Here is a 26,218-nt window from a genome sequence, read left to right on the forward strand (position 1 = left end):
TATTTTTTAGAATCTTAGTGTGCAATCAATTTACAAACTGTATTATTATTTTTCTGAAAGCCTCGTTGTTAATGCTGAACTTATTTTGTTCAGTACAGTATTCTGTTTCTGAGTGCTTATTTTGTTTCTGAATGTCTGGCTGTCAATACTGAACTCGCTGCAATATATGTTAAAAACAGATGGAAATTAGAATTGCTGCACTTAAAACAAAATGCCAAAAAGAAACCAGGAATTTCATGCTTCTGCCTCTCAGCTATGGAATTTGTTGAGGAGGAACCAAAAGGCCACTCAGAACAAGTAGCTTTCATACACATGAAGTATCCGGACAGTACTAGCCATCCCTAAATGACAGTTTTTCCCACTCCTTAGGGTGAGATTTTCCCCTAATGCTGGTATAGGAGATTCTCCAGCCAGAGATGCTAGGAACTGAAACTGAGGCTTTGCATATGCAAAAAGTATGTGTGTTGTTATTGAACTGTCACACCTTCATGGCCAATCATGTGTTTTGACTACTCTCAAGACTTAGCTCTTCAAGCTCCAGAGCTTAGAAATCATTGCAGTTGAGGCTCTGTCCTGTCCTGTACCCTTCTGCTGGCGGCTTGTTGCTGCTGCTGCTGTGGTGTTATTTGTAATATTAATTTGATTCTTTCATTTATTTTAAATTGATGTATCAGTATACCAGTATTACAGATGGGGTGTGTGGAAACAGGAGTTTCTTGCAGCCTGTGGAAGCCAACTTCCTCTTTCAGTAATTTTTTAAGTGACAGCAGCCTACTCCCCTGGAAAACTTCAGAGAGAGAACACCCAGGAGAAAGAAAAAGAGGGGTGGGGGGGTCAGGCAGCCAACACTGGAAAGACAGAAGGAATAGAAATTGGTGAGACATTTGACAAAGTCCTGTAGCTTCCTGCAAAGAAGGGAGCATTTTCCTCCTCACACTGTCTGCTTTTTAGTAAAATGGCTTTCGGACTGGCATATCACAATGTCAAAATAACAGGGGGAAAACATACTGGATTGTAGCCTGACACAGGTGCACACAAGCGTACACACACAGAGGGAAAAAGAGGGAACTAAGGGGCTAGCTAGAGGGAAGGTACTCCAGTGCATGGTGGAAGTGGCAAGCCCCACAGACACAATTTACATTCTCATATGCCTATGATTCAAACTAAATTGATTTCACAAGCTCATTAAATGACTCCCTTACCACCCAGTAAAATACCTCACTTTCTAACCAAAAAACATGATTCCAGGATGGGTAGGTGGGATCTGAGCTTCCAGATGTGTTGTGTAGTCATCTTTTCAAATATCAATTTAAAACATGCTAAATGCAGTTCAGTTTGCACTGTGGTATAGTGGATAGGCTCTGGAGACTAGGATCCTAGAGAACAGGGCTCAAATTCCCACTTGGCCATGGCAACTCACTGGGGGAGTGGAACTGGTAAAGTCACTTCTTAATTGTCTTACCTTCAAAGCCCTATTAGGATGGAGTCTCGACTACGGTGGAGTCTCGACTTACAAATGGCACCACTTACGTACTTTTCGACGTACGTACTTCTCCGGCCGCAAAGTTTTACTTCAACTTGTGGCTGGAGAATCGACCTACGGACCAGAAGAGGGAGGCGGGAAAAGCACCAAATTCAAATTTGGCGCTTTCCCCGCCTCCCCCTTCCAGTCTATAGGCCCCGGATCTGCCTCCGGATGCCTCCCAGGGCTTCTCCGCCACCATGGGAGGCATGTCGGAGGTCCCCCCCAGCGCCAATAGTGCCTCTGAAACACTATTGGCAGTGGGGGGGAGCCTCCGCATGCCTTCCAGGGCGGCAGAGAAGCCGTGGAAGGCATCCGGAGGTCCCCCGCCGCTGTTGCCGCTGCTGGGAGCCAAGCCGTGCCAGGCAATCCCAGCCATGCTCGGACTCCTTGACAGCACAGAACACACAAACGGGATTCAAATAAGGTTTTTTTTCCTAGTGTAACAGCGCTCTTAGTTAAGCATGCGTTTTCATTCACTGTTATGCTTGTGATCCATATGTCTAAAGCTCACACTGAAATAAATCTGTTGGTCTTAGAGGTGCAATACTTTGTTTTACATTTGTTTTTGTTGTGAAAACAGTCTAACGCAGCTGCCTCTCTTAAAATTGTTAGGAGTGTTTATGTATTTCTGAATGTATTTAACATCAAGACAACAGAATGGCTTTTTCTGCTGGAAAGTTGAGAAATTGTTTAAATGAACTGTAGAAATATGACACACCATTAACTTATATTACGTGAGTGATTGTTCTCAAATGAAAGAACATAAGAATAATGTGTTGAAGTATTTTTTCCCCCTATTCCTGACATCTTGCTATCAAACACATCAACAGAGGAATTATTTGGAAAAGCTTACTGTTGTTAAATCTTCATCAGTGTTCCAAATTTTCTTTTTTTATATAGTACAATCCTGTCAGTACGGAAATACTCAATATACATTGCACCTCCAAGCAATATACTTTAACGATGTGCAGAACTGTATGGAGTAGACCTGCTGTCTATATACATACTGTAGTTGGTTTCTGTTGTGTAGTCATGTGAATATGTGAGTCTCTGTTCGCTTTACTAAGATCAACAATCCCTATTAGGTACTCTCCTGGATGTTCTTGTTATCAGGTGCTCAGACAGGAAAAAGGATTCATTCTGCAGTGTTTTAGCAATTATAACCCCTATTACAGGAAGTTAAAAATTGGTTGTAGAGATGCAGCTGTGACCTTCTGAGACATCCTATTCAAAAGAGCCCCATTTGATTGGACTGGTATTTAAGTGTAAAGAGGAATAGTTGCTTTGTTGCTATCCTAATAAAAGTCTTCGGCAGGCAATCATTGAATGGGGGAAAATGATAAGCTTAAATCAAAATATCTACCTTACCTTTTGTAAATGAGGAGCTTAGAGTTTGTAAAAATAATTGAGCTAACATTCAAGAGAGTTCTTTTTCTTTCTTTCTTTCTTTCTTTCTTTCTTTCTTTCTTTCTTTCTTTCTTTCTTTCTTTCTTTCTTTCTTTCTTTCTTTCTTTCTTTCTTTTTTCTTTTCTTTTCTTTTCTTAGTTTGCTTTTTATTTTTCTTCCCCAGCTAAGGCTGGGTGTCATGGCCATGTTTCCTCCATCACTGACTGTGCAGTTCATTCAAAAGTACATTATTGGCCATTAATTTCATACCATCTAAACCAGGCTTGTCCAACCTGCGGCCCGAGGGCCGCATGCGGCCCAGGTCAGCTTGTAATGCAGCCCAGAGCATTTTGGGACCTAATTTACAGCCATAGTAGGTTTCAATTAGTATTTCATATAATTTTGAAGCCAGTTCTCACTGGATATTTTCTGGGGGTAGTAGCAATGTTTCAAATGCAGTTAATTGTCTAGTAGCCTATACTTTCACTACTTGAAGGGAATTAAAATGAACATTTGGGAATATTTGAAAACAGAACAGTGAGATAGTACTTGCTTGATTTAACAGTTGCTCTCCTGATTAGGGGCAATAACTAAGAATTCAGATCTCTTAATTTAGATAAATCACAGTCTTTACACAATTTAAATTGAAGGCTTTCACGGCTGGGATCTAATGGTTGTTGTGGGTTTTTCGGGCTCTTTGGCCATGTTCTGAAGGTTGTTCTTCCTAACGTTTCACAAGTCTCTGTGGCTGGCATCTTCAGAGGACAGGAGTAGCAGAGCACAGAGTGCTACTCCTGTCCTCTGAAGATGCTGGCCACTGTGACTGGTGAAACGTTAGGAAGAATAACCCTCAGAACATGGCCAAAGGGCCCAAAAAACCCACAACCAATTTAAATTGAGTTCATTTATCAACATCATACAAAAAGGGATGGCTAAGGAAGGGGCTCAATGGGGATAGGGTAGAAAACAATTTATTTTGCCAGTCTTTCTGAATTTTATTATACAGTATTTCTAAGGAATGGATTGGTTGTCAGTGGTAAGGAATTAAATTTTATAGGGAGGAATAAAAGCCCTTTCAATTTTCTCAAAATCCTGAGATTTTATTTCCAGTGGTATCCATGTTGGAAGTTTGTATTCAAAAATTGTATGAATTATTTGTTTTATCTTGAATACTATGTAATAAACTTTGACATTTGGGACCCTCAATCCTCAGGGTATTTTTGGTTATAGAAATTCACTGCATGAATATTCTTGATTTCTTCAAGCTCCAAATAAAATTCATATATACACTGTGCCAATATTTAAAGGCCACATGTGATATCCCTAGAGGCAGAACTTGAAAGAGATAACTTAACCTAGGAAGAATTGATATTTTATCTGCCTTTATGCAACCTAGTAATGACACATTCAATTTTTGCCATTGGATTAGTTTTTATTAGTGGTGGGGACAAATAAAAAACAAAGTGCAATAGTAGTTAAAAATCGCTGATTCATTTAATATTTATCCCTTTGTATTTATTTCTAAGAAGGGAGCTCTAATTTCCATGGTTCATATACTTTCCAAATGAAGTGCCATTCCAAGGTATCAAGAGCTTTAGTGGCATCAAGCGATGCAATGGCGTATGTATGGTTTGTTTTTTGTGTGTGTGTGTGTGATATAACATATTGGACAGTCTTTTGATTGAATCAAAGATTTGTCTCTTTTTTATGAAGCCAAATTGATCTTTTTCAATAAATGGTGAGGCAAGTTCCTCCAACTGACTTATTTGCAATTTTTACTTGGTTTGCTGATTAGTATTAATCTGGTTAAATTTCAGGAGCTGGGTGTTGAATAACCATTCATAATTGATTTATACAAGTTATGGAGCAAGGATGGTTTGGGAAACTCCCTCTCTTTTGGGGAGGTGACTCTCCCCTCAAAGAGTGTGGATTGCAGTCTGGGGGTTCATCTTGACCCAACACTTATCAAGGAGACCCAGGTAGTGTCTGTGGTTCACTTCACCCATTTATACCTACGGCAAATTGCCCAGCTGCGTTCCTATCTTGATGCTGAGTCGCTCACCATGCTTGTCCATGCACTTGTATTCTCAAGATTAGCCTACTGTAATGCTCTCTATGTGGGGCTTCCTTTGAGATTGATGCAGAAGCTTCAAATAGTCCAGAATACGGCAGCCAGGTGACTAACTGGGGTGAAAAGATTCCACCATATTTCCTCCACTCTGTCCGCCTTACACTGGCTGCCTATCTACTTCTGCATTAACTTCAAGGTCCTTACAATTTCATATAAAGCCCTGAACAGTTTAGGACCTTGATACCTGGCAGAGCGCCTCCTCCCACCTAGCTCTATCTGTATCACCCATTCTAGCCAGGCTGGGCAGCTGAGGGACCTAACCCCAAAAGAGGCCCGGAAGGGAAATAAAAATAAAAATTGGGCCTTGTCAGCGGTGGCCCCTCACCTTTGGAACACACTGCCCATGGAGATTCGCCTGGCCCCCTTGCTGGGAGCTTTCAAAAGTAAATTGAAGACTTGGTTCTTTTGGCAGGCCTTCCCACCAGCTAGTACTTAGCTCCTACTCTTGTCTTTCCCATTTTGGATTTTCATTTTTTTTTAAATTTTTACTGTTTGTTTTAATCCTATCTGTGTTAGATTGTAAACCGCCTATAGCGAAATGTCAAAAGGTGACGTCATTCCTGCCTGTCCATCACAGAAGCTCAAGGGGGAGGAGCCAAGGATAGGGCAGGAGGGGCGGAGCCAGAGAGACAGTTGGGGAGTTGGAGAGACAGTTGGAGAGTTAGAGAGAGTTAGGGACAGTTGGAGATATGGAATGAGAGTTAGGGTTTAGGAGAACAAAGGAGAGGGTTAGTAAATATCAACACATCTCTCCAACGCTGGCCGCATTGCATTGGCTGCCCATCTGTTTCCATGTCAACTTCAAAGTTTTAATGCTTACTTATAAGGCCCTAAACGGTTTAGGACCTCGATATTTGGCGGAACGCCTCCTCCCACCAAGGTCTACCCAGATCACCCGCGCGAGTCAGGAGGTGAGGCTGAGGAGCCTGACGCCGAGAGAGGCCCGGAAGGAGAAGACACAAAACCGGGCCTTCTCGGCGGTGGCTCCTCGCCTCTGGAACAATCTCCCTCCGGCAATTCACGCGGCCCCTACGCTGGGCACCTTTAAAACCCAATTAAAAACATGGCTGTTTATTCAGGCCTTCCCTCCAGCCAACTCTTGATTTTTTCTTACTTTTCCTTTTTATTTTTACTGCTGTTCTTGTTTGATTATTATGTATTTGTCTATGTTTCATTATTTGATTTTATATTTGGAAGCCGCCTAGAGTGGTCCGGTGGGCCAGATAGGCGGGGTATAAATTAAATAAATAAATAAATTGATATTGATTGACAGCAAATATGATCCAATACGTATTAACACCTGAACCAGTTCATATGTGATTTACCTCTTGATTTGTTTGACAACAAAAGATTATTTAATTCTTAGTTCTATCTCCCTTAGTGTTGGCAGCACCTGTGACATAAGTTGGTATTAGGAGAATACCTGGTGGCAGCGTGAAGGGCGAGTACCTTTGTGAGGTCCAAATAACAACAAAGGGTAGATTGCCACACCACCCAGAGTGGATTTCTCCAGATGGGCAGTATAAAAATTAACTAACTAACTAACTAACTAACTAACTAACTAACTAACTAACTAACTAACTAACTGACTGACTGACTGACTGACTAACTAACTAACTAACTAACTAACTAACTAACTAACTACAGTAAATAAATAAATAAATATGATCTTCAAACATTTTATACAAATAACAACAGCCCATTCTTGCCACAGCTGTTTTATTTCTTCAACTACCGTTCATATATTTCATCCAAGATGCCTTGAGGCCATTTCACTGACTTCTTATCCATGATAGGACAGCCAGCTCCGCCCATTAGACTTCTCTTTTGCAAGCGGCTTTTTGCTCCAAAGATTAGTTTAATGAAGCTTCTTTCATTCCTGTAGATTCCTGACTCTTACTTTATTATTAAAAAGAACAACTGTAAGGCTATGTAGTCCCCAAGATCACACAACCGTAAGAGTAGGTGGTCCCTTTTTATTTTGAACCACTATAAAATTGTACAGATTTCAAGTTTTCATGAAGAAAACTCCACTTCCTCAGGCTCAGCACCATCCCTTTTTGGATAGTGCATAAACACTTTAGACAGAAGTCCAAAAATACATAGTACATATTTGAAAGGTGAATCCACTCCTCTTGAGGCTGCATTCTCAAGCATCCTTGCAGCATAATTTGAAATGTTTTGCACTCTACTTCTAAGAACAAAAGCCTGACAATTATTCTGTGATTGCTCCACACATACACACACACTCACATAGGCTGCTTTGAAATAACTCAAGATTTCTTATTGGCTATGGGGGTGGGAAAGGGACAGCACTAAGACGTAGCAGTCGCCAGGACAAGTTAGGGATTATAATTTAGTTCATTTACCAGGAAGAAGAAGCCAAGTGTCCAAATTTAAAGTCAATTAATATTTCTACATGATGTGCAGAAGGAAACATTTCTTAAGTTTGTAGTCACCTGTGTTTTATGGGAAGGATCCATGTGGCTGATGTTGAGAGACTGCATTATCTTGTAGATGGTGTTGTGTGCAGCCAATAATGATATTTTGTAAAGATGTTTCAATTATTCCCCTTCATTAGTTTAATTATAAGGATTTTGGTTTTGAGTTACAGGAGATCAGGCAAAAGAAGTAGTTTTCTCTGTGTTGTCACAGCCCCCCATCCATTACATCTATCTATCTATCTATCTATCTATCTATCTATCTATCTATCTATCTATCTATCTATCTATCTATCTATCTATCTATCTATCTATCTATCTATCTATCTATCTATCTATCTATCTATCTATCTATCTATCTATCTATCATTTGATGTATATACTGCCCATCTGGCACCCAGGGCCACTCTCAAGAAAGAATGTATACCAGCTCCTTGGTTCTGTGGGGCTGTTCCTTAAAACGATTATTGCGAAAACAATAAGCTTTGCAAAGATCTGGAATTTTGAATCAGGTAACAGTATCACCAGGAACAATGATACAAACTCAACCATGGTGGATGGTGTAGAAATATATGTCCCCCACGTTCCATTCACCAATGAAGTACTGATATAGTAGCTGCTTGTGGAAAAGTCTCACAAAGTCCCTCTAATCCGAAACAGTGGGCATCCCTGTTCCCCAGAGTCTGCTTTTGTGAAGAAAGATATGTACGATCCAAGAGAAAAAACTGAAAACCCTAAATTTTAAATACAAAGATAGGACCATGTGGAATTTTCCCTTGCACTGATTAGCCTGCACAACTGTATTGACATGTTAGTACCTAAATCAAGATGATAAGGAATAGCATCTCTTTTCTGCTCCAGTTATGTGTCTGTCTCAAAACTAAAACTTAAAAGTGAAACCTCTTTGTAAGGATTTCCACACCCACTGGGTTAAATCAAACTGTCTGTATGGGTTACACGCGTAGATAACATGAGTCAAAGAACATGTTTTTTCTCTTCTGTTTTTTTGCAACATCTTGCATGATGAAGACATCTAAAGATCTCAGAATCTTGCACTTTAGCCTTTTTGGTTTGCACTAAGAAAGGCAGAATTCCAACATAGTCACAGCTACTGACTCTAGGCAGTAGAGGGCAGCAGGTTCCTGGATCTCAATGCTATGAGCAGCAATATATGCTTACATGTAATCCTGCACATTTCCTTCAAAATACTCTGACATCAGGCCATGACTACTTAAAGATTTTAAAACCAATTTACAGATATATTACTTTTCCTAAATTTTAGTGTGCAGTCCATAGTCTGCTTTCATCTGCCTAATTTCACCTCTACAACTCTTAAAAGAGTAGTTTTTTAAAAGCAGAGCAATTCAACAATTTGTGATGATTTCTACTGTGCAGACCATCTGGACTTCAGTGCTAAATTTGATCTGACACCACTTGTCTGAAAGCATTTCGCACGCAGAAGTGGCCAGAGTGTGGATAACATGGCAACCTTAAGCCAACTGTCCAGGCACCTCCAGACTACTTTGGACGGGGCCTTCTCAATTATGGCACACCAATTATGAATTGCTCTTCTCAATTCCTGTGTCTTACTTTGTTCCCTTTGGTGACAGGCAAAAACTTACATTTTACTTTTCCCTGGGTTTTGACATTTAATTTTATTTAGAGCAGTATGACAAACCAACCGTGTCTTCCACTGGACCTCTTTGACATCCCTGATCTTTGTCCCTCAAGCCACAGGGCAACCTAGGTCATCCAATTCCCTTCTTTTGCTTGTTTCCCTTTTTCCCATCATTCCCTAGTTCTCAGTACCTCTGCCCCCCTAGGTCTAACCATCCTTGAAGAACTTCATCAGGAGGACTTTGAATTGGGAGGAGGAAGGAGACACAAGGACAGAGGTAAAGATTAGATGAAGCCTTATGCACAATAAGAGGAATCAACCAAACAGTTCTAATGAGGGTCAATAATAAAATAAATTAACATTAATAATAATATTCATTAAAATGTATAAAGAAAAGCAGGCCACAAATCACACCATCTCTGGTGTCTATATGCAAATGCCAGGAGTATAGGAAACAAACAAGAAGAACTGGAAATCTTATCTCAGGAGGGTAAATATGACTTGCCAGGAATAACTTGAAACTTGATTGGATGACTCCCATGACTGGAATACAGCAATTGAAGAATATAAATTGTTCAAAAAGAACAGAAAGGATAGAAGGGGAGATGGAGTTGCATGATATATCAAAAATTCACCTTCCTATGCAGAAATACAGGAGGAGGAGATTGGCTGTGGAGAAAGAAATTAGAAGACTAGTTATCCTTGACTTGATTATAACCAATAGAGACAACTTGGTGGAGGAAGTGGTAGTAAGGGGGAACGCTGGGCAAGAGTGACCATGTTCTACTAGAATGCTTGATTTCAAAGGAAACCAGAGCAGAGTGTAGTCACACATATATGCTGGATTTCTTTTAAAGCCAATTTTAATGAATGCAGAACAAGGATAAGTGAGGTCCCATGGCAGGAGATCCTAACAAGAAAAAGAGTCCAAGAAGGATGGGAGCTTCTAAAATAAGAAAATGCTAATGGCACAACTACAAACAATTCCAACAAGGAAAAAAAGGTTGGAGACAGCAAAAAAAAGGACAGTGTGGCTTCACAAAAATCTCAGAGAGGACCTGAAAACAACAAAACAGACATATATAGGAAGTGGAAGGAAAACCAGGCCACAAAGGAAGTGGCAAGGAACTTCTGGGATGGCATTCAGCGCCTCCCCCATCTCCACCATTTTCTTTAGACAGCATGTTCTAATGTTTCTCTTTGAAGTACAGTAGGACCCCTGTATCTTCTGGACTGATATTCACTGATTCACTTATCCACTGTCTAAAATGTTTAAATTGTTAAATGAAGATACCTACAAATACGAATTTTCAAAATGTAATTATCAGACTGACCACTAGAGGGTGAACCTTTTTAAGCCCGAGTGCCCAAACTGAAAAAAAAGAAAGGGAAAAAAAAACACCAGCAGACGTCGGCGTCGGAAGCGGGAATCCCAGGGACAAAGGTGCCTCCAGACCCCGCTCTGGATCTGCCTCCAGTCGTGCCCAACCCTGCCACTACCTATAGCTCGGCCAGCCCACCAACGCCAGTGCCAGCTGCTCCGAATCCTGACCCGCCATCTATCTGGGCGCTAGCGCTGTGGCTGCAGCCGCCTCCTCAGGTTTGGCTGCTGGGGGTAGCGATCCAGCAACTTATGGCTGGCGTGCCCACGGAGAGGGCTCTGTGTGCCAGCTGTGGCACACGTGCCATAGGTTCGGCATTGCTGTTATACAGCATCCGTCATTTCACCTAGTCGTGGCAGCTTCCTTCCAAACTACTGTTGTAAAACTCAGAGCTGGATTGGCTGGCAAGGCAGGAGGAGGAGGGGCTCTATCATAAGCCAAACTGCATCCTGGGAGAGGTTTCCTACCTACCACTCTTCCTGCCTTACATCTCATCCCCTTCTTCAATACTCGGTGTGTGTGGGGGGGGAGAGGTTATCCTATTCATTCTTCAGTACAGGAATGAGAGAAGATTTCAACTTGGCTCTTACTTACAGAGGACCACCCCATCAAGATAAAATTAGAGATACAGGAATCCTGAGTCCAACAGACTGTTAGCTATAATCCACACTTTTCAGTATCTGGGGTGGGGGGCTTGGAACCAATCCCCCACAGATACAGGGGTCCTACTGTACAAGGAAGTGTATGAGATCAAGGCAGTCGTCATTTCTTGAATAAAGATTGATAAAAATAGGACTAATTTTAAATTAAACTGTGAAAAGTAAATGGGAACATATTTTGAAATGAATTTGAAGAAAAACATTTCTCTTGAAACAGAAATGTAAGGCTGATCTTATACAGGTTTAGTTTATTCAGCAGTCATTCCTACTGAAGTAGGTGTGTCTCACTAAAAAATAAGTATATATCGGCAGCCTTATATGGTAATTCTATGCATGTTTACCAGAAGTCAGTTGCACTGAGTTCAATGAGACATACTCATAGACATACTGTCTAGCTGAGTAAAAAATTACAGCTGTTGTAAATTTTGTGGAGAACTGCAGTATTTAGAAATGTAGAGGAATTGCACACAAATAAACCACCTTGTCGAGCAACACTTAGTTACTATTCATTTCTCAAGTCTTGTATATAAACCTCCTCTAATTGAGATAATGAGGTAATGATGTTAGTGGAAGAGAGGAAGTATATTAAGTGGGTGGGAATACTTGCATGGAATCTTCATGAATGAACATTTTTGTTCATAAAAGATGTTAGTGCAGAAGTGTGCGGCAATCAGATATATGAAGGAAATTTCTCCGCATACACATTTATGTTAAAGGTAGAGAACTTACCTACTCTCCTATTAAATCAATATATTGATAATGCAGGGCACATATCTTCTGGATTGCAAGAGCAAAATGATGAGCAAATGGAAATCTGACTGAAAAGGTCAGGAATGCCAACAAGTGAAACATTGTTTCACTAAACGGCTTGGGCCCTGGATACTTGAAGGACCGCCTCCTTCCATATGAGCCTACCCGGCAGTTAAGATCTAGCCAGGGGGGGGCCTTTTGAAAGAGCCATCCCCTAAGGAGGTAAGAGGGATGGTTTGTAGGCAAAGGGCCTTTTCAGCAGCTGCCCCCAGACTATGGAATGCCCTCCCGACTGAAATTCGTCTGGCGCCGACGTTGATGACATTTCGGCGCCTGGTCAAAACCTTCCTGTTCCAGAAGGCTTTTAATTGAAATAACATCAACTGTGGGTCCTGATGACAATTTTAATTGTATTTTAATCATTTTATGTTTTATTGTATCTTAATTGAAGCTTAATTGTTGTAAGCCGCCCAGAGACCTCTGGGTAGAGTGGGCGGCATATAAATAAATAAATAAATGAATGAATGAATGAATGAATGAATGAATAAATGAATGAATGAATGAATGAATGAATGAATAAATAAATAAATAAATAAATAAATAAATAAATAAATAAATAAATAAATAAATAAATAATTCTGCTTTGGATAACCAAGTAACATTACCATCACAATACTATCAAGAGACAAGCTTTCTCGTCTCAGCCGAGTCGAGTTCTGCAAGATAAAAGGTTACATTGATTACTCATCTGCTAAGACAGCATTGTGTTTCTGACAGATTGGCTGGAATGTAGCTAAAAGTACATTGACCGCATGTAAAAACCTACCACGTAGGTAGGATGATATGTGCCAAATTATAAGAAATGTTGACAGTGTCGGTACAATTCCATGTGGCTTTGGTTGTAGAAATGCACATGTCAGAGGAACAGGTGACAACTTTGGCACATGAAGTGTTTTCTTTTGATGCTACAAAGGGGGTGTAGAGGGAAAAGGCATCAATGGGCAGCATTTTTGTTGTTCGCCCCTAGTCAGGAGAATTAGAATTAGAATATGGTACTTAATGACAGTGGCATTCAACCACTGTCCTAACCAAGTGTCATTAGTAATGTCGCAAAGTTCTTTATAGACAGGAATTAAGCAAGTTCCTAGTAATTCACACATAGCATATGCCTCCTGCAGACAGAAGTGAGAGACGTACACAATTTCCACCAACCTTTCCCATAAGTTAACTTGCTGATGGGCATGGCAATCCTCTTGAGCCTCTGCGACACCTATTGGAACCACTCCAAGAATAAGAACAGAACACAACAGCGTCACAGAGCTGGCATTCAGCTGTGAGATAATGGCTGCTAGAAAAGTTTCAGCAGTTTCCAGGATCTGCTGCTGCACTCAGCGTCTGTATCATCCACCAAGTAACTTTGGGATGAGTGCCTTCAGGTCGGGCCTGGCGCTTCCAGAGACATGCAGTCATCTGATCCTGCTCCAGGGACATCACTGGGTTGAATTCTGGAATTGGGTTCTGCAGGTTGCGATGCCAACTCATTCTTCCCACGATATAGCCTCACACACCGAGCCGTGATCCACAAGGGACCTGTGGTACAGCAGCATAGGCGTGACCCCATGTTAATAAAGGGGCTAGATCCTCGCACTGAGGGTCGGGAGGTTGTTTATAAGTCACCAGCAGCTGTTCCATGGGGATTTTTTAATGAAAGTGTTTCTCTACTGGCGACAATGTATGCTGACCTGCAGATACAGTTAAATGACTTAATATTTATTGACTGACTGACTGACTGATTGATTGATTGATTGATTGATTGATTGATTACATTTCTATCCCATCCATCTAGTCGTTTCAACTACTCTGGGTGGCATACATCAAACACAACAAAGACATTTAAAATAACATCAACATCCAAAAATAACATAAATAATCGTTCAAGATGGAAAACAAAAATAAATCAAATAATAACCGGAGAGAAGGCCTGTCTAAACAGCCATGTTTTAAATTGGCTTTTAAGGATACCCAGCGAAGGGGCTGGGTGAATAATGCTATTGATACTACATCTGGAACATCTTGGGGCTCAATCTCTCTGTTTTTTGTTTGTTTGGAAAGGAGAAATTTAAAAGAGCAGTGTGCTCGTTCTACAATAGCCTGCCCTTTGCAGTTATAAGGAATACCATGGGAAAGTCAAATGTCCCATTCATTGCAGAAAGTGGTAAAGGCGTGAGACGTACAGACATGGCCATTGCCTGTTTTTAAGGCTTGAGGCCAGCCCATAATTGCAAACATACATAAACAATGTTGTATGACATGGTGAGAGGTCTTGCCATGAAGAGGGGTAGCCCAGATGTATCCTGAATAAGTATCAATAGTTAGATGAACATAAGAAAGAGGTGCAAGAGTAGGAACATGAGTGACATCCCTTTGCCGGAGCTGACCCACCAGTTCCTCATGGGTTAACAGCATCAAAAGGAAAGGAAATGGGAAACATGGAACTGTCTGAAGGTTGGTTGTAGTGGGTTTGGGGGCTCTTTGGCCATGTTCTGAGGGTTGTTCTTCCTAACGTTTCTCCAGTCTCTGTGGCTGGCATCTTCAGAGGCATCTTCACCTCTGAAGATGCCGGCCACAGAGACTTGTGAAATGTTAGGAAGAACAACCCTCAGAACACAGACAAAGAGCCCCAAAAACCCACAACAACCATTAGATCCTGGCCGTGAAACCCTTCGTGAACACATTGTCTGAAGGTTGTTCATCTTCAGAGAACAGGAGTCAGAACTCTGTCTGTGCTCTGGTGTCTTGACTCTTTGTTTATCAGTCTCAATCCTCCTATCTCTACTTGTACTTCGCATTTGCCTGTAGGACAGTTGAGTACCTCTGCTTTTGTTGTTGTTGTCTTTTGTCATTTTCCCATCCCCACTGAGTAGCTGAGACACTCTGTCTATTGCTACTCATGTTCCTAAAGAATGCTCTTGTTTTGTTTTGTTTTCATTGTCTCTCAATAATGTTGGCTCATTCTCAGCTTTTCCCTTTCTAACACCATCCCTGCAATTCTTTGCTACTCTGTACTCTTCCTTTATTTATTGGCCTTCCTTCCACTTCTTATCTCTCTCTCTCTTCTATACAGTAGTGCCTCACTAGACGATGATAATCCGTTCCACTGAAATCGCTGTTTAGCGAAATCATTGTCTAGCGAAAAGCATTTCCCCATTGGAATGCATTGAAACCTGTTTAATGCGTTCCAATGGGGAAGAATCGTCGTTGTCTAGCGAAGATCGGCCATAAGAAAGCCGCTTTGCGAACCGCCGATCAGCTATTTAAATCACTGTCTTGCGATGCTTAGGCCCCGAAAACACCTGTTTTGTGAGCGTGGACGGAGCTGTCAAAATCGTTGTCTAGCAAAAATCGGTTTGCAAAGCAGGGACCAAACATTGTCCAGCGAAATTTCCCCAAAGGAATCACTGTTTTGCGAATCTCTATAGCAATTGCAAAAAGTCAATATCTAGCAAAAAAACACAAACCTCTGTCATGCAGGGTAACTGTCTAGCGAGGCACCACTGTAATTCTAAAGAGCTAGATGAGTGTAATTGAGTGAATTGATAAGATCAGCTTTCACATGCTGTGGTTATTTTTGTAGGAAAGGGTCTGTTAGTTTAAACCTTGATGTGTGGGGGGTGTATGTGATTTGTTTGAAAGATACTGTCATATTTTTTTTTCATCTAATGGCTAGGATGGAAAAGATTTCCACTTTTATATTTCTTGAATTTCCTTGAATTTTTTGTCCAGAAGTCCTGGACTGTGGTTTAACCATCACTCTGCAAGTTAAAAAGAAAAAAAGGTTGTTGTGGAATATAGTATGAGAATTCCAACTTGATCAATGTTAGCAGTAGGCTTAGGTTTATGGTTCTGTATACGATTAGGACTTAAAATGTACACTTTCTCTTTTGTATGACTTTATGGTTAAATTTGACTTTATTTGTTTCTTCATCTATTCTGTCAGGCAAAAAAAAAACACACACACAAAAAAACCCCCAAGACAAAATGTTTTGACACCTTAAAGACTAACTGCAATATTTTAATGTGAGCTTTCCTGGAGAAGTCTTCATTGTGTTCTCTTAAAAATTGTGAGACTACCGGTTAGTTCTGTTCTGATCTCAGAAACACTGCTTTAATGACTTTAATGACTTTTACTGGTATAAATAAATTGTCTTTCAAGGATATTAACTGATGGACACTTGTTCCTACAGAAGATTTATGGAAACACAGCTGAAAAAAATTCCCAGTGAAGCATTCATCGGTCTGCCCAACATCTCCAGAATGTAAGTTCACTCTCTCCACTGAATATCTCCTTAAAATTAAATTGTTGTTGTTTTTTAGCCGTTAAGTCATATCCGACTCTTCGTGACTCCATGGACCAGAGCACGCCAGGCCCTCCTGTCTTCCACTGCTTCCCGGAGTTGGGTCAAATTCATGTTGGTAGCTTCAATGACACTGTCCATCCATCTCGTCCTCTGTCGTCCCCTTCTCCTCTTGCCCAACATCTGGGCTTTTCCAAGGAGTCTTCTATTCTCATGAGATGACCAAAGTATTGGAGCATCAGCTTCAGGATCTGTCCTTCCAGTGAGCATTCAGGGTTGATTAGGTTGAAGATTAGGTTGAAAAATAGAGCATAAAATTAGGAGAGCATGCAAATAATCTGGACTGCTCAGATTATTGATCCTTTTGCATTCTCTTCATAAGTAACGACTACATCAGCAGAAGAGAAAAGCTAGCTCGAATAGTGATGAGGGCAGAGAAACCTCCAGCAGGCAGTCAGGCAGCTAGTGGAGGATGCAATGTTGGTGGCATTGAAGCTAACTTTTGTTAGTACTGTCCAGAAGGTGGTAATGGTTGAAGGTAGCAGGAAAAGAGGAAGACCAAATATTAGATAAACTGACTCCCTAAAGGAAGCTACAAGCTTGAGTTTGCAAGAGCCGAGCAGAGCTGTTGAGGACAGGACATTTTAGAGATCACTTATGCAAAAGGTCGCCATAAGTTGGAGTTAATGGCACGTAACAACAACTGTTGTCCAATGGTTGGTTGTATAAACTGATTATTTCTGCTAATCTTCAAATTAATATACTAAATACTGTTTAGCTAATGCCTGTGCCCTAACAGAAGAGTAATGTTTGACCCTTGGACAGTAAAGTGGGGTGGGGTTTAAACAGTCATGTGCCATCAGTTGTGTTGATGCGAGGGTGAAAAGAATTGAGAAATTAAAATAGTCATGCTCAAAACTAATTGTCAACCAAACAAGCAGCAACTAATTTTATTTTAATGTACACAAAAGGAAATAAGAACAATGACTAGAAACATAATATAGTTGGCTTTAGTGAGGATAGGAAACCCTTTTGTAGGTCCAAAACACAGGAGATCATACATTTGCATTTCCTCCAAGTGTACTTGTTAGTATAACGAACTAATCAACAAGTACAGATATGGTGAATGTGGTATGTTATTTTCAAATTCATCTTTTGACTTTCTGAACCATGTTTCCCACACAAAGGATTAGGAACATTGTGCCATTCAGCAATCACCATGAAATGGCTTTTGAGATGAACAGGAAGATTTCTCAAGATGACCGTGCTATCTGGTGTCTGGATTACGGCAGGTGTACACAGTTTGACCCCAGTGTATCCAAGTCATGATCTTTATATTCCCAAATAAAAATGAAAAAGAGGCTTTTGTATATATGGAAGTACGTATATGAGTGGGAGCTTTGTTTGCTCTTCTATCATTCCTGATCCCAAAGCAAGAGTGTCAATCTGATTTTTCTCCTGTCATGTTTATTCCATGCCCCATGTGTAAAGTCTCATCCTTTGTCTATTTAACTTTACCTTGGACAATTAATGTAATAGAATTTGGGAATTACTGTATGTGGTACAGAGAGAATGTTGGGAAACTGATCTCTCCACTCCCCTTTTGTTCACAATCAACTAATGTAGATAAAATGGATTGTGATTATTCTTTTCAATACAGTGGTGCCTCACAAGATGAATGTAATTTGTTCTGCGAGTAGCGCTGTCCTGCGAAATTTTCATCTTGCGAAAAGCGGTTTCCCATAGGAATGCATTGCAATGCAATTCCTATGGGAACCTCACAAGACAAAAATAATTCATTTGTCTTGTGAGGCATCGGTCTTGCGAAAAATATTCATCTTGCAAAGCACGGCCATAGAAGAAGCCATCTTGCGAGGCACCACAGAGATTGCAAAAACCATTCATTTTGCAGGTTTTTCATCCCGCGAGGCATTCGTCTTGTGAGGCACCATTGTAATGTGTCTGATATTTTTAACAAATATTTCATTGAATGTTTTAATAAAACTCCCAGAATACTACTGGTGTCCATGTAAGGTTTGCATAACTTGTTGCATCTAAGTGTGACTAAGTGTGTATCTCAGTTGTGCAGCTGCATGTACGACTAGGCAAGTGGCTTGGACATGCCCCAGCACCTCTTCAATTAATCACTATTAGTGGCAGCCAGTTACACAAATCTTACATCAACAACAGTAGGATTCTCTCCACTGTATTTTCATCTGGAAGAAATTTGTTCAGATATGTTTTTATCACATAGGAACAGAATGGGAAAATGAGGAAAAGCTGTGCAAAAGTACTTTCGCCATAATTTCCCCATATATTTATTGAACTGCATTTAATGACTGATCTGAGCATGAAATCATGATAAAATGGAATGGGCATTATACTACATAGGAAATATCAAAAGCAAAGGAAACAATGGCCTGATTGGAACAATGCCACTGTTTACCCTTGTATGCACAACCCTCTTCTCCTTCAGTAAGATTATGAAAATGAGATTGGAAGGATTTGCTTCCATTTTCAGAACAGGTATGTCCAGAGAGGGAACTGTATTAGTTTTCGCTATGTTCACTTTAAAAAATATATTATAAACCAGAATTAGAAGTTTGCTATAGTTTAGTGTTACATCTGAACATGGTTCAGTTCAAATGTATGACCATCCTTCCATTTCATTTTTCCTATACATAGATATATCAGCATTGATGCAGTGTTGCAGGTGCTAGAAGCATATTCTTTCAACAGTTTAAACAAAGTCACTCACATGTAAGTATCAAAAATTAATCCTTATCAGCAACCAGATATTGAATTATTCAACTCTGTCCGTTAAAAAAATATTGCTTGAATTTTCCGTAATTTTCTCATGCCATTCTGCTTCACTCTGGCTGTCTCCATGCACAAGTCAGATAATGAAACTGTTACTTTGGGAATATGGAAGGCTACCATTGGGGCTGTGGACCAGCTGTGCTTAAGTGCACCAGCACTGTTTGTGAGACCTGACTATACGTAAGTTATATGCGGTTATATTTATTTTCACAATAACATCAGTTAAAAGTTCTTGCCTTCTAGGCTAGGCAATCATAGTATTGTGGAAATTTGAGGTGACTGACTGTTGACCCATCTTCAGTTTGCCCTGTGGTATGACACAATGACTGAGATCCTGTTGCACAGCTCCACATGTGCAGTGGTGACGGTGTCAGCATTAGTGGCAGATCACTACTAATTCAATCACTACTGCTTCAATCACTACTGCTTCCTTTGCAGATTTTAGAGTGCATGTCACACTTTCTCATTGTGGACAAGTCATGTGCATCCCAAAAGTGCCTTTAATCATTGGTGATTTGCCACTGATTATGATGTCATCTCTGTTCCACACACTGAGCTGCACAACAGGATTTCAGCCAACAAATATAAGTGCAATTAATCCTCATTCAAGCAGACTGGACATTTTTAAACCTCAGAATAATGTTCTATTGAAGAAACCACAAGACCTATAAGAAACTATACTCCCCAAAGTACCAGCCATTTGCCATGTACAACATTTTTCTAATAGGGAAAAAACAACTGGAACAAATAGTTGTCTTAACAGAACATTTGGGTTTTGTCATTGGTTTTGCTTCTGACCTAATATATTGGTTCAATAAACATCCCATGGTGTTTTTTGGCCAGTCAGGATGCAACTCCCTGCCAAACCCAGCATATTCTAGTTCTCAGTAGGCTGGCTCCATTCACAGGGATGATGGAATTTTCACTGGGTTTGGGAAATACCAGACGTGCTAACCCCAACTACATTGCTAACCCTAACTCTTTTGCTAACTCTCATTACGTGAGAGCTGTCTTGGGTCTCCTTATTGGGAGAAAGGTGGCCTATAAACAACAACAACAACAACAACAACAACAGCCTTGACATAGCAGACATAGTAGTAATAGAAGGAAGAAATGTCTGGATCATTGATATTGCAATTCTAGGGTATGCCAGAGCTGAAACTAAAGAATTTGAAAAATTAACAAAATAAAGAGATCTGGCAATCGAAACATCTTGTTTGTGAATGAAACATACCTCAGCTATCCCCATCATCATTGGGGCTTTCAGAACAATATCAAGAAATTTTACACAGTATTATAAGCAGTTGCAGATCTGAGAAATAACATCAACACACCTACAAAAATGGCAATACTAGGAGCAGTATATATACTATGTTGATATTTAACGGAAATTAATGTTTTTGGTTAAAATTTGTGTCTGTTATATAATACCGGTCAATCTTTTTATAATTTCGATTGCCTAAGCCTTGTACTTTTGAATAATAAAGACACTGGAATCCCCAAGAGTCATAAAATATCCCAAAGGACATTCAATGCAAGTTTTTTTTGTTTTTAAAATCCTCCTGGATTAAGGCTCATTACATTTGTCGTGTTTTGACGATTGTAGACAAAAAGGACACTTGCTAAAATGTATTAAATTAAAAGGGCCAAAGTCGACCATATTCATAGTGCAATCCTATGAATCTTTACATCTAAATTAGTCTCATGCAATATAGTAGAGTTATGAACAGGATGGTGAATGAATAAATGTAGAGTTATCTCCTGGTATATACCCTATAACAGTGGTCCCCAACTTTTTCCCAACCGTGGATTGGTTGGGGTGTGTGGCATGCTCGCGGGAGGGGTGGCATGCTCGTGGGGGTGTGATGTGCCCACAGGAGGGTGGAGCATGCTCACATGCATGCACATGTGGTGAGCCGCTCACGCACATGCTTTTGGCAGAACTTGCAGGGAGTCCACTTGCATGCATGCGCACAGCGAGCTCACAAGGGGTGGAGCACACTTGCATGCGTGCAAGCAGGGGAACTCGTCGGGGGCAGGAGATCTGTGTCCGCGTTCTGGTCCTGCCGCTGATATCATTCCAAGATATCAGTGGACCACTGCCAGGTCATGGATCGGGAGTTGTGGACCCCTGCCCTAGAAGACAGAAACAAAATTCAAAATGACCTTGATAGGATGGAGCACTGGGCCAAAAGCAACAGAATGAAATTCAACGGGGACAAGTGTGAACTAATGCACCTCAGAAAAAGAAACCAATTGCACAGTTACAAGATGGGGGATACCTGGCTCAGCAAAACTACAGGCGAGAAGGATCTTGGAATTGTTGTAGACCACAAGCTCAATATGACCCAACAGTGTGATGTGGCTACAAAAAAAGGCAAATGCTATTTTAGGCTGCATTAATAGTTTCCAAATCCTGGGAGGTGGCTAGTCCCCCTCTATTCAGCACTGGTTAGGCTTCACCTTGAGTATTGTGTCCTGGAAACCAAGAAGGACGCTAAGAAATTGGAACAAGTTCAGAGGAGGGCAACAAGAATGATCAGGGGGTGGAAACCAGGCCTTATGAGGAAAGGCTGAAAGAAAGCCTTGAGAAAAGAAGGCTGAGGGGTGATATGATAGCACTTTTCAAATATCTGAAAGGCCGTCATACAGAGGAGGGGCAAGATGTGTTCTCGATCATCCCTGAGTTCAGGACACACAACAATGGGCTCAAGTTAAAGGAAGCCAGATTTCAGTTGAATATCAGGAAAAACTTCCTAACTGTTAGAGCAGTACGACAGTGGAACCAGTAACCTTGGGGGTTGGTGAGTGCTCCAACACTGGAGGCATTCAAGAAAAACTTAGATAATCACCTGGCAGATATGCTTTGATTGTATTCCTGGATTGAGCAGGGGGTTGGACTTGATGGCTTTGTAGGACCCTTCCAACTTCACTTTTCTATGATTCTATAAATAATTTGCTAAAAGGTCATAAACGCTAAAGGACTTGCTTATATAAAAAAACATGTTTCTTGGAATCATATGTCTGATGTTTGTATAAGAATGCCCATATTATATCTTTGTGGATTTTTTTTCTATTTTGAACAGAGACATTCGGAATGTTAGAAACCTAAGATACATACATCCTGAAGCCTTTACAAATCTACCCCTGCTGAAATACCTGTAAGTACTTTTGAGAAATTGTTGTCCCTGTACAATTTGGGCCAGAAAAAAAATTGTATCTCTTTCTTCTTTAATTGCAATGTTTTGTGCTGCTGTTATGTTTCACCAAGTCATTTCCCTTATGTCGATCTTATGAGGTCCGAAACCACCTGTCACAAACAGCCCAGTTTAGGTCTTGCAAAGATCCTCTGTTGACTCAGTATCATATATAGGCTTTCTGTTTTCCTCTTCTTGTTGTCATGCTGTCTTCAGATTTTGGGGTGGGGGGCAATATTTTACAATTCTATATTTTACATCTCAAAACAGAGACTATTTTGCATATTTAAAACACTAAGAATTTTGCACATTCTCACATCAAGCAGCACAACCTCTCTTATCCCACATCCTAAGTCCCTATTACAAACTGTTAAAATGTCTTATCTAGAAAACCAGTGAAGTCAAGAATAATTTTTTTAAAAAATCAAGAGTGCAACTGTTTTTAAAACAACAATGGGAAATGACAAATGAACATGGGAAAATGACTTACATTTTGGACCATTGGCCTGTTCAGCTCAAATATTTGCTACATTATCTACAAATTATTGCAATATGGTTTTGAGAATCTAAAGGCACCCCCCCACTACCTACCTGCTCCTTCCGCTACCAATACACACCACTGTCCTCAGAAGCAAGTGTGACGCTCAGCTTCCTTTCCAGGAGCAAGGGATGCAGCTTCTGGGGATGCTCAGAAGTCTGGGCATGCTCACAAGATGTGGCCTGGCTTCTGGAAGGGAAATTAAGCCTGCCGCTTGCTTCTGAGGACAGCAGTGTGCTGCTGCATCAGGAGCACCTAGTGGCGAGGGGTGGGGAGATTTGACAAGCGATCGGAAAAATGGTTTCAAAATGCAAGTCAAATGCAAGTCATTGGAAGTAAACACCAAGTTGAATTGCTGGTATGATTTAAGTTTGACTCAACAAGGAGTCTCAAGTTGGTTAGTGGCTGCCAGTTGAAATAAAATGGATCATATGAGTGTACTTAGCCACAATGTAATTCTTTTAATCTGTCTCTGTCTCTTTGTCCTTTGTTATAGTGTGATCTTGAACACTGGACTTGGTGTTTTTCCTGACTTCACCAAAATTGACTCAGTGGATATGACCTTTTTGCTGTAAGTATGCCCTGTCCAAATATACTGGAATGAACTGTAGTACGTGCTGTCATATTCTGAATCATAAATACCAGGTAATTTGTTCCGGACAATGCAGGGTCTTCAATATCAGGTAGCAAAAATCACATGGAGATAGATTTAGTAGGCTTTTATGTTGACAAGTGATATTTCTATCAGTGAGATTAATATGAGTAAACAGTTTTTGAAAGAGTAGCTAGGCTAGTCTGTGCAAGCATGTCAGACGAAAACAAAACAAACAGTAAAAAAGAGACAAAAACATTGTTGCAGCTTGAAGACCTAATGTGCTGTATTAATTTGAATATTTGTGGATCACGTCCACTTCCTCAGACATCAAAATCAGACTGTATGGCTGTCATATTTATACATGGCCTCATGACCAGATGAGGATACATATAATGGTCAAAGTGACAGTGGTTTGCTAGTACAGGAATAGACTGTCAGGATAATGTAAAATATTTAAGATGTAAAATATTTAATTTAGATTTCTAAGGTGGAGCTGTGTAGCAGTCTTAGAAAATGGAAGACTGTTTAGGGGGGAAAAAGGTGACATCCAATCTCAGATTCTACATGGTAACATCCAATAATATAAAATGCATCAAACCCATTTCTATACTATAGTTGCATGAAGGTCTAACACACTGGTTCTTAACCTTGGGTTAATCAGGAGTTTTGGACTGCAACTCCCAGAAGCCTTCACCACCAACTGTGCTGGCTGGGGTTTCTGGGAGTTGCAGTTCAAAAACATCCGAGTAACAAAGGTTAAGAACCACTCTAACACATGAATAAGTGAGAATTAGTTGGAGCTCACAGTTACATGAAAGAGCCTACAGGAAGAGGTCTATCTGTCCCTTATAACCTTCCATGAGTGTGCAGGGAGGAGAAGCCAAGTAGTTCACACTCCACTGATGCATGAATGGACCTAATAGGACTTTATCATGAGAACAAAGGCAAAAAGCAAAGAGTGCTGCTTACATAAAACCCCATAGGGCTTAAAGCACTCTCTGGGTGGTTTACAATTTAATTATGCAGGCTACATATTACACCCACCCACCCCAGGGTACTCATTTTACCAACCTTGGAAAGATGGAAGGCTGAGTCAAGCTTGAACTGGCTACCTGGAATTGAACCCCAGGCCATGAGCGCAGTTTGGCTGCAGTACAGCAGTTAAACCACTGTGCCATGAGGCTCAGGAGTTGTTGTATATTGAATTGCAATGAGTTTATTTTGGCACAATTTTTTTGTGGACTTCATTCCACATTGTTAGATAATGAAATGTTATCCTGAAATTCCTAGTGCATGTACATGTGAGGGTGAGGTAGGGATTGTAAGAGCAACTATACCTTATGTTATTCTGCTACCATTTCATGCTGGGAATGCCCCCTCCTCAAGTGGTTCACAAGCCATCAATTTCGAGTAAAGGGAAGTGAAATATGAAAAGTAACAACTGTGTTATTGAAACTGATCATTGACAAAGTAGTGTTTGTGATATCAAACATGGTGAAGTATAATCTAATTTGCAAAAATGAATGCAATCATCCTTTTTTTTCAGTTTTTACAATGCCACAGCTGCCTTCATTGTTCTCATGATAATGACAATATAATAACTGTGTGCTGTCAAGTCAATCCCGATTTACGGTATGGTGAACCTTTTCAGGGCTGTCTAGGTACAGAGCACTCCGAACCGGTTTCCCATTCCCTTCTTCTGGGGGGCACCCTTGGACTGTGTTACTTGCAGAAGGTCACACAGGGTAGCCCTTATGGGATGCATGGGGGGGGGGAACAACTCCCCACTGTGCATCCCAGAAGAGCCACCCTATGTGACCTTGGGCAAGTGACACAGAACAACTCCCCACAGTGCTCATGGAGCTCTCCAGTCAGCTGGTGTCATGATGCTGTCCCATTAGTTGAGTCTCAAAAAACAATAAAGGAAAATGTGCAATGATTTTAGTTCTGCATCTGCTGTGATGATACAGCCTTCCTTCAGAGCTGGATGCTCTAAACAGTATTGTTGTGTCTCTCCTTTGTGACTTCTTAAAAATCATGAGATGAGAGTAGTAGTCTCCTAGAGCAGGGGGCCCCAACCCCCAGTCCACAGTCCAGTACTGGTCTGTGGCCTTGGCAGGACCGGGCTGCAGAGACAGATCTCTTACCCACCCCTCATGCACAGATGCACGCACGTCCCCGCATGCAGGCATTGATGCCTCCCACCCACCCCCACGCATGGACAGATGTACTCCTGCACTCATATATGCATGCACAGATGCCCCCCACCCACCAGACGAATGCTAAACTGGTCCGCAGTGTCAAAACTGTTGGGGACCACTGTCCTAGAGATATAGTTAACACAGCAGTTTGTTCATGAAAAACAGCTCTTTGAATTAGTCCAAGTAGTTGTTAGAAGTGGCAGCAGAGCTTGGAATGTTTTATTATTTTAAATGAACTTGTTATGGTACTCAATACTTTCAGGGAGCCAGGCTGTCATGATTTTTAATGTTGCTCTGTTTGCAGACATAGTTTGCTGTATTCTGTGTTAATAACAATTGTGTTGTTACCACTGTCAGAAAAATATAGAGAAATATTCTCCAGTGGGGCACATTCTGATATTATACCTTGAAAGGACTACGACAAAACAAAACAATACTGCTCTTGCCACTTACAATTGTTAAGACCATAAAATGTCTGTCAAAATGCCTCTGAAAATGTTTTCAAAAGTTTATTTTGAAAGAACTAAATATGTTATTCATTACACTGAAAACAAACATTGTGTGATTTTAAATGTGCTTTAATTAGACCTTTATTACAACAAAAGTCATTAGCTATTTCC

At 40.6% G+C, this 26,218-nt stretch overlaps 1 protein-coding gene across 2 annotated transcripts in view; it reads left to right on the forward strand.

Moving 5' to 3' along the window:
* The window catches only part of TSHR (thyroid stimulating hormone receptor), a 73,677-nt gene that overhangs the window by 15,019 nt on the left and 32,440 nt on the right, over positions 1 to 26,218 (forward strand). For both annotated transcript variants that reach the window (XM_020812640.3, XM_078383712.1), the window contains 4 exons: positions 16,137 to 16,208; positions 18,933 to 19,007; positions 22,154 to 22,228; positions 23,299 to 23,373. In XM_020812640.3, the coding sequence (XP_020668299.3) occupies positions 16,137 to 16,208; positions 18,933 to 19,007; positions 22,154 to 22,228; positions 23,299 to 23,373 (297 nt within the window). The remainder of the gene's footprint in view (positions 1 to 16,136; positions 16,209 to 18,932; positions 19,008 to 22,153; positions 22,229 to 23,298; positions 23,374 to 26,218) is intronic.

Source organism: Pogona vitticeps, chromosome 1 (genome assembly GCF_051106095.1).
Source record: "Pogona vitticeps strain Pit_001003342236 chromosome 1, PviZW2.1, whole genome shotgun sequence".
NCBI classification, from domain to species: Eukaryota; Metazoa; Chordata; class Lepidosauria; order Squamata; family Agamidae; genus Pogona; species Pogona vitticeps.